Source organism: Ursus arctos, unplaced genomic scaffold, assembly GCF_023065955.2.
Source record: "Ursus arctos isolate Adak ecotype North America unplaced genomic scaffold, UrsArc2.0 scaffold_3, whole genome shotgun sequence".
Lineage (NCBI taxonomy): Eukaryota > Metazoa > Chordata > Mammalia > Carnivora > Ursidae > Ursus > Ursus arctos.
Window position 1 is genome coordinate 91,017,532 of NW_026622985.1, and position 21,502 is coordinate 91,039,033.

At 48.9% G+C, this 21,502-nt stretch overlaps 1 protein-coding gene across 4 annotated transcripts in view; it reads left to right on the forward strand.

Annotated features, from left to right (window-relative positions):
• Positions 1-3,163: 3,163 nt before the first annotated feature.
• Positions 3,164-21,502, forward strand: part of CLCN1 (chloride voltage-gated channel 1) — a 38,125-nt gene continuing 19,786 nt past the window's right edge. For 2 of the 4 annotated variants that reach the window (XM_044388894.3, XM_044388889.3), the window contains exons 1-12: positions 3,571-4,244; positions 6,714-6,834; positions 7,251-7,382; positions 7,941-8,069; positions 8,315-8,448; positions 9,571-9,648; positions 10,670-10,748; positions 15,932-16,057; positions 16,356-16,440; positions 16,662-16,763; positions 17,080-17,164; positions 17,418-17,567. In XM_044388894.3, coding sequence (XP_044244829.2) covers positions 4,065-4,244; positions 6,714-6,834; positions 7,251-7,382; positions 7,941-8,069; positions 8,315-8,448; positions 9,571-9,648; positions 10,670-10,748; positions 15,932-16,057; positions 16,356-16,440; positions 16,662-16,763; positions 17,080-17,164; positions 17,418-17,567 — 1,401 coding nt within the window. In that variant the 5' untranslated portion in view covers positions 3,571-4,064. The other 2 variants (XM_044388896.2, XM_026512962.4) reach the window with 2 other exon arrangements.

A 21,502-nucleotide genomic window follows, 5' to 3' on the forward strand; every position in this document is an offset into this window, starting at 1 on the left:
TCTCTAGGAACATCTTGGTAGGAAGCATCGGTGGGACCTGGGAGAAAGTGGTTGGGAGATACGGAGGAGGAGGAAAATTAAAAGATTTAGTTGAGCTGAAGCATATCAGCAAGTGGAGGGAGGAGAATTGGCTGAAGAACATAAGGAAGGCACAGAAGGCCTGCTGACGCTGCTTGGCTGCACCGCAGGAGAAAGTAGGGGCTGTCCTCTGGGGAGGAAGGGATGCAAAGTCTCAAAGAGGTTAAGAAATTACTGGAGCTGTGGGAGTAAGCAAAGTGCCCATTTCCAGCATAGGCAAGCTTTCTGGAGGTGTGGTATGTTTGGGCATTACGGAGCGAGGCGCTGGTTTCAGACCGGGATTGTGTGTCCTTCCCACCCCGCCCTTGAATGAGAGTATCAGGTTGAATTTCATAGCTCTCTTCCCTTCCCCCCTGCTACCTCTGCCAGGGATTCTCTGCTAAAATTATCCCCCTCTCTGAGCTGGGGGCTGCCCTTCTCTGCTGCTTTCCTCCATCCTGCTTCCTGTAAGGGGGAAGAGGAAACGGGGGCCGGGAGAGCAGAGCCTCCATTCGCTGGAGGGGGGGCAGGGCAGGCGTTGTCTGGTCAGAGGAGGAACGCAGTAATAATGGCCACAGCCGAGGGAGCACCTATACCTTCACAGTCTGCCCTCCCTGTGGGCTGACGAGCTAGTCATTTTTCCCAGTCGTTTTTTTCAGAAGAGGGAAATGAGTCTTCAAAGGACTTCCAAAGGACTTCCAAAACACAGAAAAGGAAGAAATGTAGCTTTAAGGCCATGAACTCTAAAATTAAATAGGTTTTGAATGCTGGCTCAGCCTTTTGAGATACTGGAGACCTTGGCTAAGGTACCTAACCTCATGGAACCTCAGTTTCCCTTTGCTAAGAAGGAGGAAAATTGTTTCTCCCTTAAAAGGTCCCCATGAGGATTAAATATGCATGGTAAATGACAAGGTATTAGGTGTTAAGGCCTTGCACTTGAGGATGATTAACTCTGGCACGATGAGCTTCACGATAACAGGCATTCCACTCAGTGCTTGCTCTGGGGGCAAACACTGTAAGTTTTTTGCATGCATTCTTTTATAACCATAACCCACTAAGTTACTGCCTTTCTGTAGAAAGTAAGGTCAGGATGTGAACAAAATGTTAGCTGAGTGTACGTTCCTTGCTAACAGTATTGGTTCTGGGACTTCCTAGCATGATTTTTTTTTCCTCACTTTTTTGGGAAAAACTTTTTCCCACTGAACTGGGAGAATGAGCCTGAGACCAGAGACTATTCCATCTTTGTGCCGGTTAGGTAGAGAATAGGCAAAAAGTGTATCATGTTTGAAAACTGGAAGGGAGAGAGACCTGTCCAGGGCTATCAGGAAGGCCTTCTGTAGGTCTTGGAAGGGACCGAGGATTTGTCAAGAATTGGGGGGGCAGGGTCCAATGAGGAGTAGAGGAGAAATGACTATCAGTGAGTACATCTAGGGAAAAAGTGTGGGGTGAGGGAGTCATAGTTGCCTAGGTGAAACTAGGAAGTAGGTGGTCGTGGGTTTGGTGCTAGGCTGGATGTGCAGAGGGAAAGTGATGGCCGGAAGTCCTTAAAAGAGAGTGTAATGGTGTGTCATCCAGTGGGCTGGGGGGCCAGATTTGAAGAGGTCTGAAAACAAGGGTGTAACCCAGAAAGTTCATGCTTAAATTGATGGGATGCCAAGGGGCTGGCTTGTTCACACCCTCCTATACTCCAACACACACTTTCCCCTGCACATGTGTCCCATATGGTCATTTTTGACAACCTTCCTTCAAATAGCAATTCCAGAAGCCTATAGGTTTTACTTTTTAGTATCATGGACCTCAAGAAAATCTATTCAAAACCTCAGAAGAATGCATACCTTACACAGTATGTATACCTTACAGAATGCATGCATGCTTACAGATTCGTTTCCAGATGTTGGAGCTTTTCACAGAATCCTCAGAAACCCATCTTCCAAATAAGACCCTAAGCACAGTACCTATGGGTTGTTGGGTGAGGGGCGGTCATAGTTTACATTTTATTTTCTTGTTCTCTTGAAGGATGATAGCCCATGAGCTTTTAACTATTTCTGATGTCAAACTCAAGATAATTACAAATCCTTGCTCTCTAGCATTAGCAGCTGTACATTTCCTTGACCTTCCCAATTTCAGAATCTGGTTTTTAGAATTGCAGCTAGCATTTCTACTTGACTTGGTGGAATGAGGATTTTCCTAGTCCCACTGATTTCTGCCTTCAAATCTTGGAATCTCTAACCAGGTCCTCATTTTCTAAGGAATAGTAAAGAAATAGTCATTGTGTTCTTGGGATGATTGAGTGCCTGTAGAAACTGGCTACCTTCAGGAGAGCCATACTCCACAAAAGGTGAGAGTCTTTCTGTTTCCGAAGCCCCCCAAAGAATCTACTTTCACTTTGGCACGGTACTCTCCTTATTGAGAAAGTATTCCTTTCATCTATACCTAATCCTTAGATCTCTTGTGTTCTGCCTGCAAAGAAGGTGAATGTCACAGCCTTTGGTCCCTCAAACTGTCACATGTTTTTAATCGTTGCTGGTGGATTATAAGCCTTCAAGCTGTAGGATTTATGTTAGAAAACATGCTTTTATTTTTTTAAAAAATATTTGTCTAAGCAATCTCTATACCCAACATGGGGTCTGAGCTTACAAGCCCGAGATCAGGAGTCACATGCTCCATTAGGTGAGCCGGCCTGGTGCCCCACACAGCCTGCTTTTAATGGCATCCATCTCACCTGCTTTGGACAATTTCGATTAGCTGAGATCAAGATTTAATTGTAGACCAGATGATTGGTGTCCCTCTTCTGCCGTCCCTGACCTTGGAATATCCTGGGGCAGACCCTACCTGGTGACAAATTCTAATCTACACATTGGCTCGTGTTTGTAACTTTTCTCCTAAGGTGAAGAGTTCACAGGGCATGGTCCTAGGAAAGTCAGTTAAAAAAAAAAAAAAAAAAAAAAGTGACTCCAGATAGAGTAGTTTGGCCTTGGTCAAAAATTATTTATTGATCTGAAAAGGGAAATAGCAGAGTACTTCCCCGTCATCTTTGATGTTTGTGGGGCTCATGATGAGATAAACTTACTCCCTTCCCCCCCACCCCCAGCCTCCCCCATGCCCCTGGCTCACTTCCCCTTCTCCCCTGTTATCTAACCTGCCCTGACAGACCTAGGCAGGTGCTCCACAGTCTTAACTAGAGGCTCAGTCCCTCCCCGAGAGTCCAGGCTTCTGGTGTGATTGACATATCTGTCTGGGAAGTGGGAGAAAGGCCAGAACCCAAGGCTGTTACCCCTGCTTCCCACACCCAGTGGGTAATAAGGGTGGGGTCAAGGGGATGACACCAAAGCATTATTAGCAGCCTCTGGCAGATAGAAATAGCAAAGCTGGAGGAGAAAACTGAAAATCGGATAGGTTGGGAGAGCTGGTCCAACAGATGAAGACTCAATCTTGGGACGATATCGAGCTGGGAGCAACCCAACAGGAAAAGAATGCAGAGAGGCACCAGTTACTCTCTCCGGTGAGTTCCCACCCAGTGTTCCCAGACCTTAGATCACTCCATCCAGCGCCCACCCCTCACCTTTCCCCGAATGGAAGAGAAGGCGGGGCCCTTGGAGGGTGCAGGTCCGTCACTCCCCGGGGAGCACACAGGTTGGAGAGCAGCATGCTGAGCCGCTTTCCATCCTGGTCTGAGCAATATTTAGAGAGGGCCCAGTGGCTTGGGGCTGGAAGCCTCCTTGTGACTATGGAGGGGGACAGTGCTCTGGCCCTGCTGAGGGAATTCCCTGTGGGGCTGTCCCTCAGGTTCTCCTCCCAACCCCTCCCCCACACTGCTCTTACACCTGCTTCGACCCCAAGCAGATCAGATGTGGCAGTGGGGGGGGGGGGTCATGTGATGGAGAGATGGCTATAAATAGCTGGGGGTGGGCATGCTGCCCCAGACGCCTTGGGGACAGGCGAGAGAACAGGCTTAAGGAGCTGTACTGGGGGGAGGACAGGGGCAAGGCCTGGCCCAGGGTGGGAACATGGAGCCAGCTGGGTCCCTGCGGCATGGGGGCGAACAGAGCTGGTGGGGTAGTGCTCCCCAGTACCAGTATATGCCCTTTGAACACTGCACCAGCTACGGACTGCCCTCTGAGAATGGAGCCCTTCAGCATAGGCTCCGGAGGGATGCAGGCCCCCGTGCCAACACCCGCCCCACACAGGTAAAGTGCTAAGGGGAGGGGGTGGTGGAGTCAAGGAGATAGTTGTGTGATGGCTTGGGGGAAATGAGGAATTAGGTGAAAAGAGGCAGAAGTGTTAACCTTTTAACTTAACGTACATGGTAATGTGTTCAAAATATGAAAATCCTTCAAAGGGCTGAGCTCAGCTAAGCGTGCACTTACAGAGAGACCCATGCAGTTTTTTATAACCCTGACTAACAGAACACCCGAATCCTCGGGGGGAACGGCACAGCGACACATGCTTGACTAGCTCGTGCTTACATAACGGGCATGGAGTGATTGGTGTGGGAGCCCACACCTCTGTGTGCAAGCTGTCTCTTACACCCTCACCCCTACGCAGATACCATCAGATCTCTCCCTCCTGACCCTCCGTAGAACACACACAAACACTTCTGCAGATGGCAGAAGAAAGGTGCTGAGATAAGTAGAGGAAGCTAACTGAATTGCATATGAGTGTTCAGAGATACACCAGAGTCAAAATGAGCAGAAATGCAATCAAACTTTTGGGTGGTAAGAGCCTATTAAGTAGTAGGCCCCTGGGAGGGTAGAAGTGTATGTTCCCAGCAAGAGGGGATTGGGAGCTCATTGGGGGTGTCCAGGGATAACCCCCCTCAGGAGTGGGGAGTAGTGGGTTGCAGACCTCTGGAAAGGGGAAATGGGAGGGCACAAGCAAAGGAAAGCTTCTGAGGTTGCCATGGATAGACGTGGAGGTGAGGGTCAGTGAGGAAAGGTGATCGCAGAGTGTCATGGGATGGATCCTATCAGGACCGGGAAGCCAGACTTGAAAGTGTTTTAGCTAAAGATGGGTCCAGGAGTGATTAGGGGGACCTAGACGGGCGGGGAGCTGAGGGGTGTCTGCACAGGTGAAGTTAGCACTGGGGGCCAGGAGTCCATAGGATTCACGCTGCAGTCCTAGTCAGTCCCTGACATGAGGCAACCCTGGGCAATCAGTGGGGAGTGGGGACCCAAAGTCAGGGGAGGCTGGAATGGTGAGTAGAAGCGGGGGGCGGGGGGCACTTCCTAGGGAAGCTGGGGCCTGCCCTGGCCTTGGAACATTGGATAGGATGGGACAGAAAGACCCTTGTGGCCCAGGGCTCCTCTCACCCATGTTCACCAACCTACCTGGGTGGAGAGAGTGAAAACTAGTAAAAGGCACTTTCTGGTGACAGGAAACCAGGCAGACTAGCATGGAAATTTGTGTTGCAAAGGAATGGTAAAAATGTGGGAAGTAGAGGTGGCCTGAAAGCAAAGAAGAGGGGTTTAGACTTAAGTTTTTCTCTGTTTAATTTTTATTATGGAAAATTTCAAACTTAAAAATAGACTCATGTAATGAATCCTCAAGCACCCCTTACCCAGCTTCAACAGTTATCAATATTTTGTCGACGTTGTTTCAGCTCTTGTTCCCATGCGCAGCCTCCCCCCTCCACATACCAGTGTTTTTGTTCATGAATCCCAGACGCAGCATCCCCTTCAGACTTGGGTTGTCCCTCCCCTCCCCCTGCCCTGAACCAGCTGGCTCTGATTTGGCTTTTTTAGGTGTTTCCCAGCCAGGGTTTGGTTTGCAGCACCCCTCCCTTTCTCCACCTGCCTGGGGCCAGAGGCAGCCGAGATGGCAGGTGGAGGGAGGTGCCCTAAGCTGCATGGGTAGTGTCTGCTCTCTGGGGCCAGGTGGGGCAGGGAGGGACACACTGTCTCCCTCGGTCACTAACCTCATCCCAGAAGACGAAACAGCCGTGAGCCGGGCAGTTAGTGTGAGCCTGTCCAGAACTGGGGCGTAAACTGCTGCTCATATTGTGAAATGAGATCCCTCCTACCCGGGCTCTCCCAGAACCAGCAACACGGCCTGGCCTGACCCTGGTCCTGGAGGACAGAGCTAGTGCAGTGGTGGGGGGTGGGGGGCAGACTAAAAGCAGTGAGAGCCCTTGCTCCCCCTGCCCCAAACACACGTGCTCTGCACAGCGATGCAAGCAGAGGGCTACCAGGTCGGAGGGGTGCTGCTCTGCCCTCTCCATTCTTTGTGAGCGTCCCTGCTCTGGGAAGTCCCTGACCGGGACTGGTTCCTGTGCGTGCACACGAGCACAGGGAGGTGAGGTGGATGGGCTTTCTCTGAGCTTGGCAGAGCCTCTGAGGTGCCTCAAGAAAGGCCAGACACACTAAGACGGAGAAACCAAGAGTTACCTGCTTATCTGTCCTCACAGGTCCACAGCAGGATTCCTAGGAGGGAGGCCAGTGCGGAGAAGTGGGTGGCTGGGGTAGTAGACAGACGCTGACGCACAGGAAGCTGAGCCACGCACAAAACCCCTGATTGACACTGCCGTCCAGTCTCAGCAGAGTTCCTGTGCCTCTGCTTCAGACTTTAAAAAGCTGTTTTCCCTGTGGGTTTCTGTGCTTCTGGGTTGTCTGTTCCTTTTACCTCCAGCAAAACAGACATTTCCCATTCTTTGTGTCCAGATTTATGGCCATTACAAACAGCAATTCTCAGACAAGGAGCAGGATCCAGGGGTGCCCAAGAAGACAGGCTCCAGTGAGAGCGTGGACAGCAAGGATGAGGATCACTATTCTAAATGTCAAGGTGATGGGGCCTGAGGGCTCAAGGCATCTGGAATGGAAGGAGGTGCAGGGGCTGGGAGAGGAACTGGGATGTGCCCGCCCTCCACCCTCCCCACATCCACATGGAAGTCCTCCTCCAAGCAACAAGGAAGGGCATCTCTCCCTGCTTCCTCTCACTTTGCCTTGTTCCCTACTCTCCCTCCCATCCACCCCCAGGAAGTAAGAGTTTTAGAAGGCATTCAAGTATCTCATGGGGAATTGGACTGGGGTGCCTTCAAAAGGGGCAGGGGCAGCAGCCGGCAGAGAGGTGAAAAGAAGCTCAGTGAATGAGCCATAGAGCAAGACCCTGGGGCCCCCCTGCTCCTCCGCTCCAGTCCTCAGTCAGAGCCCAAAGTAGTGACTGGATAGCTGTTCTTCTTTGCCCTTCCCTCTTCCCAGGCTGTGTCCACCGCCTGGGACATGTGGTGAGAAGAAAATTAGGAGAAGACTGGATCTTTCTGGTGCTCCTGGGACTGCTTATGGCTCTGGTTAGCTGGAGCATGGATTATGTCAGTGCCAAAAGCCTTCAGGGTAGGTTTACCATGGCCCTTTACCCTCAGCCTCTCCCTGCACAGTGGCTGTTTCTCCAGTTCCTACCTAGGACAAGTTGGGTGTGTTTTGGGAGGGGGTGTTGCCCAGAGGAGATCTGACCCAGGATAAGACCAGACCTGGACCCAGATCCATTTCTTCTGCCCCTTCACCTCTACCCGCCAACCTGGCAGTGCCCCTCCAATCAGGTGACCAACTCATCCCCATTTTCCCAGGACTTTTCTGATCTGAGCACTGACCACCCCGAGTCCCAGAACCCCTCAGTTCTGGTCAAACTGGCACAGCCTCTAACAATGTGCCTGCTCGAGTGGGGTTGGCAGCATTGCCGTGGACTCCACCTCCAAGTGGGAACTTGAACAGGTCACATCACCTCTCACAGCTCAGGTTCCCCCATGGGCAATGAGAACAGCACCATCTTGTGAAGTCAAAAGGGATTGCTAGGGCGTGAGGACGCTCACGGCACACCAGTGTGCTGCGGCCGTGGGGGAGCAGCGATATTCCCGCCTCTCTGGGACTGAGCCCAGGCCCATGTCTCTGCAGCCTACAAGTGGACCTATTACCAGATGCAGCCCAACGTGCCTCTGCAGTACCTTGTCTGGGTCACCTTCCCGCTAACTCTCATCCTCTTCAGCGCCCTCTTCTGCCACCTCATCTCTCCCCAGGCTGTAGGTGAGAACGGCCCCACATCCTCCCCGTGTCATGTCATCAGCACAATCTTATTGGCCTGCAGACCTTTCCAGTCCACTTCCTCCCTTGCCCAACCCTACTGACAGCCCTTTCCTCTGCTCTGCCATCTTCCCCCACCACCGCCTCTTCCCTGACTCACCCCCATGGCCATGGCCATTGTCTGGATGTTCATCTCCCTTTGAACCTCTAGCTGGAAGCTGCACATAATCATTCTTTGACCCTCCTAGGCTCTGGGATCCCTGAAATGAAGACAATACTCCGTGGGGTGATCCTGAAAGAGTATCTCACCCTCAAGGCCTTTGTGGCCAAGGTTGTGGCCTTGACTGCAGGGCTGGGCAGTGGCATTCCTGTAGGGAAGGAGGTAGGTCCACCAATACTCCAGCAGAGGGCAGCACTGAGCCCAGAGGGCGGTCTCCGAGCAGACGTGGGCCCTGGCACGGGGAGAGCCAGTGCCAAGAGGCACTAGGGAGGGGAAATCAATACTCAGAAAGGTCCTAGTTCTGAGGCAGAATGACAGACACATCCGAGCTTGTAGGAACTTAGAGCAGAGTCTTCCAGCCTGGGCACTGTAGACCTTTTGGGCTGGATAATTCTTGGTTCCGAGGGGCTGGGCATTGTAGGAGGTTTAGTGGGACCCCTGGCCTCTATTCCCTAGATGCCAGTAGTGCCCCCTGGTTTTGGCAATCAGAATATCTCCAGACACTGGCAAATGTCGCCGGGGTGGGGGGTGTAGAGAATCTCCCCCAGTTGAAGACCACTGCCTTGGAGACACTCTGGACCAATTTCCTTGTTTTAATATGCGGAAGCTGAGACCCCGAAAGACACTGCTTTTTCCAAGGTTCCGCTCCTGTGCATTCTTGTCCTGCTACAATCGGGAATCCACACGGCAGTCAGATTTCAAAATGCAATCAGTACTGGCTGACATCTGCTTCAGAACTTCTAATGGCTTCCCAGTCTTCTTAAAATCCCAACTTCTTACTGGGGCCCAGGAGACCTGTGCTGACCTGGCTTCTTCTGCCTGGTCTCCGGTCCTCCCAAGCTGCCCCTAGCTCACTGTGTTTGGGTGACAAGCTCTTTCTATCCCTCAATCACACAAGCTGTTCCAGTCCCAGGGCTCCTGCCCTTGCTGTCCCCTCTTCCTTCTGACACACACGTGGCTCACAACCTCATTTCAGTGGAGACACTACTCAATCTTGACAGCCGAGCACCTTCTCTAGTCCCCCATCGCACCCTCGTCTGTCCTGCCTCCTCCTCCCCTCACCTGCCCTCATCTTCTCCCCCCAGAGCATCCCTGAAATGCTGGTCCAGCCCCTCCCTTCCCCTTGGGGATGCAGTTCCCGAGGGCACACCCTCTGTGTTGCTCACTGCTGTATTTTGGGCACCTAGCTCGGTGCCTGGAGCCATAAAGCTTGTCCATGGAATGCCACACAGTCCCCCATCTGGACCCCCGGCCCCTGATCCATCCCCTGCTTCTCTCTCCCAGGGCCCTTTTGTCCACATTGCCAGCATCTGTGCCGCTGTCCTCAGCAGGTTTATGTCGATATTCTGTGGCGTCTATGAGGTAAGGTTGAGAAAGTAAAACGAGGGAGGGGCTGTGTGTGTTCAGGGCATCGGGAGGGCTGCCTTTGCGCTGGGCTGGCCGTGATGCTGAAGGGGGGCACTGCGCTAACCCACGCTCCCTTATCCTCCACACACATCCCACCCACTTATCCCAGCCACACACTGCCACTGCTGTCCTAGGACACCCCTCCCTTCTTGATCCACGCCCCTGCTCTGGGCCTGCACCCTGGCCAGTTCCTCTCCTGCCCTCCTGCCTACCCCTGTCCCTTTGTCTTCCTAGCCCCCACCCCATCCCTCGTGAGCACTGCTGCCTGCCCCAGCCCTCTACCCTCCTAGTCCTGCGTGCTTCTCTGTTGCAGACCGTGTCTGGGCAGCTTGATCTCCTGGTGTCGGCCTGCGCGGTGGGCGTGGGATGCTGCTTTGCAGCCCCTATCGGAGGCAAGTCCCACTTCCTCCCTACCCCTGTTGCCCAAGCATGGCTTGGAAGGGGGTTGGAATGACTGCCTAAGCTTTGGGGTGGAGAGGGTGCTCACCAAAGGGACTGGTGGGTGAGCATTCAAGGAGTGACCCAGATCACAGCCCCTGGTTTTCAGGCGCCTATACTTTTCTACCAAAGGGCTATGTTTACCTTTGCAGCTGGTGGCTGTTTTATGCAGGCTTTATTGGTACTGTGCGTCTGAAGTCTTTTCTGTTTCTCTTGCTACTGACACTTCTTGCACGGGGCATCCCCACCTCCAGCCCCTCTCTCTGATGATCACTTATTAGCTGACCTGCCTTCCACATATTTATCTTTTATTTCATTTTCTATGTTTGGCCTTGCGCTATGAGGTCACTTCCTGTTTGCCAAACTAACTGAGTTTCTCTTGGCCTGGGAATCACTGGGGGAGAGGGGACCACTCTGATTCCCTGTGACTTAAGCCTCTCCTCCTGCCTTATTCCCCACCCTTGCTTGTTCTCTGTTCCTCTCTGCTCCCCGTCCCTGCCCCTCCCATCTGCCTGTCTGTCTGTCTCTCCCCTAGTAGCAGCCATACTATTACACTGACATGCTGACGGTGGGCTGCGCGGTAGGAGTCGGCTGTTGTTTTGGGACGCCGCTTGGAGGCAAGTGATTTACCCCCTCCTACATCAGTCCGCTGCCCGGGCTTGCTCCCTAGCCAGGTTTTGTCAGCATCCCCAAGTGCGATATTACCAGTTAAAACGAAAGTATGACAAGAATAGCAAACTTTTACTGAGCATTTACTATGTGCAAGTGATGTTCTAAGCATCTTTCTACATTCACTCCTGCTAAAAGCCATATGAGACCCACGGTGCAGAGGAGAGGGAGGAGAAAAATGATTACGGAGAGGGTAAGAGACTCGAGCAAGTGGGAGAGCCAGAAATGAAAACCCAGGCAGCCTCTCTGTTCCCCTACTTGTCTTGAATAAAGCCTGTTGATATTGTTGGACATGTTTACCTCCACTTACTACTACATCTTCTACCAGGGACTCTCCGCAGTTTGTTCTCCAAGGGAAAACTTCCATTTGGGCTTGCTATCAGGACACGGGGGTGTAGGTGGGCCTTACTTAGATTCACGGTCGGCTTTCACAAGGGCTTTGAATGGGAGTTAAAGCCCTGTAGCTCCCTGATGGCAACTTAAACCTGAGGTTAGCTCTTTCTGCACGTGGAAGGCCAAGGGTGGTTTTCAGACTGTTACCTTTGTCCTGGAACACTAACAAATGTTGTCCAGACAGAGAAAGCTGTTGTACCTCTTTATTTACACCCCAGTGTGAGCTGTAATGAGATTAACACAGAGGGATTACATGGATCATTCATTGGATTCATCAGTGATAAAAAGGACACCACGTTGACAACTGGGGAAACAAAATTGCAGGAAAAGCCTATGCTTCTTAAACACACCTCCTGTTAGAGGTATCTTTTCAATTACGAAAATGTCATCAGTGCCTTCGCAGAGGAGTGTTCAGTGGCTTGGCTCAGGAATGACATAGGGTTAAGCATTCAGAGTGAATGGAAATGCGCCCTGCTCACTTGTCCTGCCGCGGCGTCCGCATGCACAGCTCAAGGAGATCATATCAGCTAGCATCCCGTCTGCACTTGTGGCCTCAGCTCTTGTCCTTGAAGTCACTAGTTCCCACGAGTGAGGGGTGTATTTGAATTTCTGTACGCATCAGACGTTACACGCATACATTTATACCCACTTTCACCTTTACTTACTCTTTTCACCTTACAAATCCAGAAGATCTAAAAAACATTTTTAGACAGGTAGACTTTTTAAATTTTTGTTTTTAATCAGTCAGATTCTTTTAAAATGAAGAGAATCTGTTTTTTTGTTTTATTTTTTCCATAAAACTGGAATTTCTAGGATGAATGAGGAAGGTTTCTCTTGGTCCAGTGTAGACTATAGGAAAGATAAGAGAGTTACTGTTAAAACATGCCTCTTGATGCAAGAAAAGGTTCGGGACTAAAAAATTGAGATCCCATTTTCAGGATGTTTATATTGAGTACAAGTAATAAAGGTCCTAGCAGGTAGCTTTATTTGATTGTTTCTCTTTTTTTTAATGACCATAGAATAATCCTGAAAGAAAAACATCAGTAATAAGGTAATTTATTCGCTATATGGCCAACTCTTAATTCCTCACACTAATGAAAGAAATCTGCTTCAACATTCTGCTAAAACAACAAACATCCTTTTGCTTCCCTCATCTGTCGTCTGGGTGCTGTGCGGGATCTCAGGTGCTCACAGCTGAAAGGGTGGCCGGGCAGACAAACTGAGCCTCACAGCCCCCGCAGAGAAGTGTCTCCAGGGCATTTTGAGCAAAGCGCAAGGAAGAGTGAGGACAGGGTACTCTGGACAGAAGAAACGGCATCATGTAGTCACGATCTGGGTGCTCTAGGCTCGAATCACAGTAGATGAGGGAATTGCTGGAGGATGCAGGGGAACTGGAATGAGTCTGCATGTGAAATGGGGCTGTGTCATGAAGGTCCTCAGCGGCCACGCACAAGAATGTAGATTCTGTTCTCCAGGCTAGACTTTGTCCAAATGTGTTTTACAGAACATAGTTCTCCACAGTGTTAATCGATGTAACATGTGAAAAGGGTCCCAATGTCAGTTAAGTTGGAAAATACTATGTTAAACAGATAGGTTTTTTTTTAAACTGGAAAAGTTATCAGAATGTTGGATATGCTGGCAGGCATCATGACTATGCAAATTGTGGCTCAAATTTGGCATTTCCCACGGAATTCTTTTTGCAAGGAACTTCTCATGAGACTCATAGTATCTCACAGGTAGACTTTGGGAAATGCTGTCCAGGGTGAAGGGGAGCCATGGAAGAATTCTGAACAAGGAAGTGACATGACAAACTGTGCACATTTGTCCAATCCCTTTGGCAGATGTGTGTGGAATAGAACTGGCCTGTGGATTAGCAGGATTCATCCGAGATTAACAAGAAGGCTATTGTCATAGCCCTGATGCTAGATGATGAGAGATTGAACTGGATGGAGGCAGAGGAGAGAGAGAGAAGAGGATGATACGTAAAGGCGATAGGAAGTCAAATTGACGGAATCTGGACGTTGATTTTATGCGAGGTTATAAAGGATGAGCAAGAAAGAGCAATTTGGGCCAGCTCCTAAAGTTTATTTCAAAGAAAATTGGATGGACAGCAGTACTAGTAAGCAAGATGAGGAATATAGGACGTGAAACAGGTCTGGAGGAGTTGATCAATTTTACTTTATTTTTTTTAAAAAAAAGATTTGTTTACTTATTTTGGAGAAAGAGGTGGGGGAGGGGCAGAGGGAAAGAATCAGCAGGCAGACTACCTGCTGAGTACTGAGCCGGATCCCTCCACCCACGAGATCATGACCCAAGGCGAAACCAAGAGTCAAGAGTTGGACGCTTAACCAGCTGAGCCACCCAGGTGCCCCCGATTTTACTTTAGATATGTTGAGTTTTATGTTCCTGTGGCATATCCAAGTTATACCAAATAGGCGGCTGGATTGGTGAGGCTGAAGTTCAGGAACCGAGCTGAAAACATTGCTTTGCAACCCAGTAGCATGGAGGCAGCAGCTGAAGCCATGGGCATAAATGGATTTGAGAAAGTGTGTCTGTGAGTAGCAAGAGCAGGACGCCAAGGACAGGGCCCTGGCCTGGGCAGAGGCAAGGGAGCTGGAAGCAGGGAACAGAGAACATCCAGGGTGGCAGAAGAGAGCCATACTGCAGAACCTCAGAGACCAGAGAGCTTCCAAAAGCTGTTTGTGTTTGTAAGGCTTTGTTTGCTTTTAGCAGCACATTTTCTCTTTGGCTCAGACTAATATTAAAATCAGTTCTCATTCCTGAGGATACAGTGACAGACTGCTAGGGAAAGCATCCCAGAACCACCTCGTAGGAAAGAAAATCTAGCCTAGGGTTTCAAAAAATGATTGTAAAATATTCATAAGCTGGATAGCTTACACCCCAACAAATCACAACTGACTTTGGTTTTATTACTGGTCAAGAAAAAGAGAGAGACTTGCTCCACCTGCTTCCCCCCTGTGTCAAATGGTCCTTTTAGCCTGAGGATGCAGCTGTCTCACCTGATGTGATTTGAGGAGCAGAGGCAGAAGGGGTGGCTGGCAGCTCTCTCTGCCCCCAATTCCCCCATCCCTCGCTTCATTTTCTGAAATTTCACCCATTCTGTTCTCTTTTGTTCTCTTTCCCTCTCGTCCTCTCCTCTCCTGTTCATCCACAAAACAAACACTAAGCCCTGATGATGTACCAGGCATGGTATCAGGTGGTGGGTTCCATGGAACTTTCGAGCCTAGGGAGAACTCAGAGATGGAAACAAATCATGACGCCTGCAAGAGCAAGTGCTCAAATAGTCCCAAACTCTGAGACAGGAGGGTGAGAGAGGGGCCCTTTCTACGTGGCGAGGGGCACTGGGAAGGCCTTCTGGGAGAGGGTGGCATTTGAGCTGACCCCTAGGGGACCCTCGGCCAAATGCTGCAGCTACTCTACAAGGGAGTAACCGTTGGGCCGCCGCCCCTTTGGTGCAAGTAACTTGCTGTGACTGTTACCTGTGAAATAGAGGGGGGACATCTTGAGGGATTCGAGAAATGTGACTTGGAATACAAACGGGGAGAAAAAATGGCTCGGGTGTGAGATGCTACCTGAGGGGGAAGACGGGAGCAGGTCTTAGGCCAGCAACCGTCCGCCATGGGGAGAAAGGGGGAGTCAAACCTCATCTGGTTGATGGTCTCTCATGGGGTCAAGCCTCTTCTCCATTCATCTGATGATATGCCTCAGTTCCCTGGTTTCTCCTCATCTTTGATCAAGATGAGGCTTAGCTAGGTCATTTTGTCAATTTTTACTTTGCATCTAATCAAAGTCCACTCCTTATTCTTAATACGTTCAGAGGTTCCTTTCTTTGCCATCTCTTACATCTTGCTTTTATGCCCCCCTTCGCGTTCCTTGCTCTGTCCCTACCCATGCTTGCTATTGGTCTATGTACCTACCTCCTCATTTTCCACTCCACCACCTGCTCTCGGAAACAGTACTATTTAGGGCTTTCGATTAGCTTGCTTTCTATCTCACTGACCTTTCTTACGCAAAATTGTTCTTCAACTTCTAGCCTCTTGGTTTTTCCCCTTGTTTTGGTTCTTTTAAGTCAGGTTTTTAATATTAATTTTTTAAAACTCTGGGTGAATCCTCTGCTTCCTTTTCTTGGAATATTGAGTATTGTCAGCTCTTATGAAGCCTTTTCGTGTTCAGTTTGCGTATTTGTTCCTTATAAAGTTGCCCGAAGGTATATGGTGCAGGGGAGGAGGAAGTAGGGAGAAGAGATTGAAGTGAATGTGAAGGAGAGTCCGTATAAATCCTGAGCTCTGCTTGCCCACTCTGCTGAGCACCCACTCTGGAAATGTTCTCTCTCATAACTTCTCTGCAGACTTGTGTAACTATGGATCTCTGACAATTGTGAATCCCACCCAACTCTACTTTCTAAGGGGGAGAGAGGGCAGGACCACCTGACCTTCCTGGTTTGCTGGTCAAGGACCATGCCTCCCCCAGCCCCACCTTCCCCACCTCCCCTCCGCTCCTCTCTGTATCTTGTTGCCCCACATGCCTGGCCTACAAACAACTGCCAGCATGAGCAAGTGTATGGTCTAGGGCACGAGGTTCCAGGAGACCATTACTTCCCACCACTGCTTCCCTCGTGATTCCGGGTTCAGCAAAAGCACCTCAAGCCCGCAGGGTGGGAGTGTGGAGGAGAGCCTCTCACTTTTGTCTGCACCTGACCACCTCCACGCCCCCGCAGGAGTGCTGTTCAGCATCGAGGTCACCTCTACCTACTTTGCCGTGCGGAACTACTGGCGAGGATTCTTTGCGGCCACGTTCAGCGCCTTTGTTTTCCGCGTGCTGGCTGTGTGGAACAAGGATGCGGGTAACAGGGCAGCCAGGGTGGAGGCTGGAACTGGGGCACGAAGGGAAGCTCCTTGGGGCAGTTTAGAAAAGGAAGGGATGGCATTATTTGGGAAGTAGGCCCAAGGCCCAAGGATCTAGGGCAAAGATCTAGGTCATGGCATTAGGAGGGCAGTGTTCAAGCATGAACTGGAAACTCAGTGGAAGAGGAGCCAGCGGCCTTAGAGGAAGGAAGGCACTGACCCTCGGCTGATAACTCTGGCTTCCCCCCGGGTTTCTGTGGCGCTCCCACCATGATGCCTGGCCTTTCCATTCAACAGTCACCATCACTGCCCTCTTCAGAACCAATTTCCGAATGGATTTCCCCTTTGACCTGCAGGAGCTCCCAGCCTTCGCCATCATCGGGTTAGTGGGGTCGGCTGCTCTGCTCGGGAACTGGTGAGCAAGGGGAGGGGGCAGCTTCGGGCTGGAAGGGGCCCCGGCTGGAAGAAAGTGGGACAGACGTGGATAAGTGTGAGTTGCTGCGGGCAGCAGGGCAGAAAGGGAGGGTGGACGCCTGGTGTTTGTTACCCGCTGCGGGCAGGTCCAGGAAGAGGGTTCCATTGCTTTATAACTTACGCCCTCAGGATTTGCTGTGGCTTCCTGGGAGCCGTATTTGTGTACCTGCATCGCCAAGTCATGCTCGGTGTCCGAAAGAACAAGGCCCTCAGCCAATTTCTGGCGAAGCAGTGAGTCACTGCCCTTCTGTGTCCTACCCTTTTCCATTCTGCTTTCTCCATGAGCCCCTCCCTTTTAATGTTTGTCAGAGACCGTCCTTGCCTTTAGGTGGCTTGCGATGAAATATAGAAGCCCAGATACTCCACATAGGAAGCGAGTGGCATGGTCTGCCCCTTGAAGGTTGCTTTTTGGTGGCAAGAACAAGAACATTCCATGTTTAAAGAGCTGAGGCTGCAGTGGGCTACTGAGGCCCAGCTCACCAGCTCAGTGTGGCATCCACTGAGGCTAACTTGGGGCGGGGGGGGCTCCAATCTGTTTCTTTTTCAGCCGCCTGCTGTATCCCGGAATAGTCACCTTCATCATCGCCTCATTCACCTTTCCGCCAGGAATGGGTCAATTCATGGCTGGAGAGGTCAGCTCCAGGGAGTCGGGGTGGGGGGGAGGGCGGTCAGGTCACTGAGCACATGACTGGGACTCAGCCAGGGCAGGGCCACAGCACAGACATCCCTCAGGCTTCTGAGCACTTTTGCCCAAGGGTAGAAGCTCTCCCCGAGAGAAGAGCAAGAGAGCCCCTTAAACAATGAGACCGGGGGAGCAGTTCTGTACAATGCGCTAGTACGGGATGTCCTTGGAGACCTGCCCCCTTTTGCTTCCTCCTCTCACAGTTGATGCCTCGTGAAGCCATCAGTACCCTGTTTGACAACAACACTTGGGTAAAGCATGTGGGTGACCCTGAAAGCCTGGGCCGGTCGGCTGTGTGGATCCACCCACAGGTCAACGTGGTCATCATCATCTTCCTCTTCTTTATCATGAAGGTACCCCTCCTTGCACTCCTGACCTCTTAGATTTCTGTTTTCAACCTGGAACCCACGGTGTGGATAGGGTAGGAGAGGGTACAACTTTATCGGGGCTTTGTCCAACTTGAAAAGATAATAGCTATGAAACCAGCCTAGGTACGTTGCTCACCTATAGAAGTGAGCCGATATCTGGGTTAATTGCTCCCTTCATGTCAACTTAGCGATGTTGCCATAATTACCATAAGCCTGCTTAAGTTCCACTTGCTAAATGATTAAGACATCACAGCAGCCTAGTAAACAAGGACGAGACAGGGTTGAGCAATATAGATAACTGTGTAAATACCTGACATAAATTAACCAAATCCCCCCACATATTAATTAGGTACTTCATTCTCCTGTATCTGATTATCCATCTTTAGATGATTTGCTTATCCATTTTTTCCCCATCTACTGGATAATCTCTTTCCTAGAATTGCCAAAGAGATAAAATATTTAACTCAATTTTATCAGTGACTATAAATAATTTTTTAAGATTTTGTTTATTTAGAGAGAGAGCGAGTGTGAGCTCGTGAGCTTGGGGAGGGGCAAAGGGAGAGAGAGAGAGAATCTTTTTTTTTTTTTTTTAAGATTTTATTTATTTATTTGACAGAGATAGAGACAGCCAGAGAGAGAGGGAACACAAGCAGGGGGAGTGGGAGAGGAAGAAACAGGCTCATAGCGGAGGAGCCTGATGTGGGGCTCGATCCCGTAACGCCAGGATCACGCCCTGAGCCAAAGGCAGACGCTTTAACCGATGTGCCACCCAGGCGCCCCAGAGAGAGAGAGAGAGAATCTTAAGCAAACTCCCTGCTGAGCATGGAGCCTGACCTGGGGCTAGATCCCACCACCCTGAGATCATGACCTGAGGCAAAATCAAGAGTCAGACACTTAACCGGCTGAGCCACCCAGGCGCCCCATAAGTCATTTTTATACATGTTATTATTCCCTCTTTTGGTGGTGAGGCTGTAAGGATTTTGTCACTTTCAAGCCATTTTCTCCTTATTTCAGTTAGGAGACCAAAGCTAGCCTCTTCCATGTCTGTCAGTCGAGGACCATGTCTTCATAGGCTTCTCAGTCACTGCTTTATGTAAAGACATTTTTATTTCCACCCCCAGTTGTGACATCTATTACAATTGCTGCTTTCCCTTTTTTTTCGTTTCTTTTTCAGTGATTGCAAATGGTATATCTTGCCTGAATGATCCAACATTTTCCTCTGTATATTAGGGTTCTTATTCAAAAGGCTGTCCGCACTGAACTTTCATGCTTTTGAATACCTTGCTATTCACTTATTCATAATACATTTTGTGAATCTATATTTTCCCAGGATATGAGTCACTAAGTTATATTTACATTATAATAGCTGTGGGTTCATTTATTCCATAAATATTATTACACACCTCCCGTGTGCCAAATATATAATATTGGATTGTTGAACTTTTGCAAATCTCATGCTATGGTTGAAAAAAATGTCTTTGTTTTTGGCTCCTCCTTTAATGTACTTGTCAAGGATCCTGTGATTAAAGACACCAGGTGCTTGACACACCAGGTTCCAGCTCTGTGACTTATATTCTCAGGATTTGCTCCGGGTTTCTGGAAGCTGTATCTGTGCATGTTCTTTCCCATTCCACTCTGTGCGGGTTCAGTGGGTCGACAGCTTCCATATTTTGTACACCTGCTTTATTAGGTCTTTTTTATGTCTTCCTTCAAAAGATTTGATATTTTTATTGTAAATAAGTTCTCGGTGCCTTGTTAGGGAATTGACTTTTGGGCTTTCAAGACAGAGTTCCTCTTCTCTAACTTATAAGTCCCAGCTTCCTGTAAGTAGCCAAGTCCAAGCTTTGATAGCATCCCAGAATTTGTTGTTCAAGGATAATGATTGTGTTTTCCTGATGTTCCTCTAGGCTGAACTATATGGTAACTTTGGGATCATACATACTTTTAAAATGTCAAGCTCTTGCAAAGTTTTGTAGAAACAAAATACTGTATATTTTTCAACATTTCTCCTATACCTCACCTCACCTCCCCAGATTCCCAAGTATATATCTGCATTTGACTTCACGGATTAAAGTGTATTCTGAGAAACCTACTTGGATTATATAGCAGGACTCAACTGTATGTCACTATTATTAATTTCTCACTGAATCACATCCTTGATAATGTTTACATCATAAGCATAACAGGGGAAGAAACTCACATATTTCCCGGGCTATATTTCAACCCCCACAATTTGCATCAGGCCTATGCCATTCCATAATATTTATAAACGTAACACCACGCGTTGCTATAAATCCATCATATTGTCCAATTATCACTGCTTCCAGCATTTTCACTTTTCTATTATTGGACACATATGCATCCATCCCTTTATTTATTCCTAAGTGTAGGTAATAGGCTACATAGACAAATTAGAATATGAAAGTGTCTAGAACTGTTTTTCCACAGTCTGCTTTGCAATTTAGCCTGTGTGGGCTTCTGGCGGTATCCATACAGGCAATAAGGTTCTGTCAGCTGTTGATGAAGGGAACTTCCGTCTTCCTCAATATCATCATGTTGTAAGTCAGCAGCTGCTACAATGGGTACGAATAAAATTACAACTTCTCAGTTTCCCTTTTTAGTAAGTCTAAAGTCATTACCTAATATCACTGATGAGCATAGCCTGAGGCTCTGTAGAATTCTCCATAGCACTCCTTCTGTGAAGGGTCTAAATAAAGTGGAATCTGTCATGATGGGTCTCTAGTTTCCCAGTTCTCTAGAACTGGGTGTTGAAATTCTCAAGAGTTATTTGTGTTCTACATTATTTACATTGCTTCTGGATCTTTCCTTTCATGTGCTAATAGCTCAAAAAGTTTGCTAAGCTCCTGTCATTCTTTGTCCTTAGGAGTTGATCACTTCAGTGCCCTCTGATCCTCATCTGTTCTAACACATATCTTGAGGGATAATCCAAAATTCATCCTCTGAAATCATACCTACCAGCCACCTATAATCTGTATTACTGGAGCTTTCAGATTAACCCAGCCTACAAAATCCCATATGGCTTTCATGTGCTTACTCCAAAGAGAAGTTACAAAATCATTCAAGGGGTCTCCAATTGTTATATGTCAGAATCATTTGCAAAGGTTAAATAAGGTGCGAGTGCCCAGAACTCCATGTCCACATAGACTGATGTGGTGTCTAGTCATCTGCAGTTTCAACAAATTCCCCAATGAGCATTTCTGTTGGGTGTTTCAGCAAATAGTAGCTCTGAGAAGCATTTTCTGTGTTGTATGGACACTATTTGACCAAGCTCTCTTCTTTCTTCCCTCCCTCCTTCCCTCCCTCCCTCCCCAGTGACCTACCTACATCCTACCTGCATTGATGAGCACCACGCCAGGGCTGAAAGCAGGCAGAGAAAACAAGACACACGGTTGCTCTATACTCAAGGCTTTCTCAGTCTATATTCTCTTCACTTGTACATCTGACTTTGCACTTCTCAGCTGTTTTGCATGGTCATATTCTGACATGAAGAAGTATGCATTTTGCCTCATCTCGGAGCTTCTGGGATGAAGCCTTCTCAGAGCATTTGTCATGGCCTCTTGACATCAGCCCTGGCTCGAGGGAATCTTTCTAAGGTTCAGAATAGTAAGAAATGTATTTCTCATTAGCTTACAATGCACTTGGTACAGATTTTCAATTACAAATATTTCGAGCCTGGCAATTTGTTCTGATTTAGCTGCTACCATCTTTCACCACATGAGTTTGAGATCCTTTTGTAAGATTGGCTTACTTATTTTGGAAGTGATATGTAAACCTGTTTCTAAATTTACATGCTGTGTCTTATATTTTTACTTCTTTTACAGATATTTCAAAAGTTCAACCAGTACTCCCTTTTCCACTCTATTTCTCAATCATTCCACATTCTTTGCCACAGAATTTGT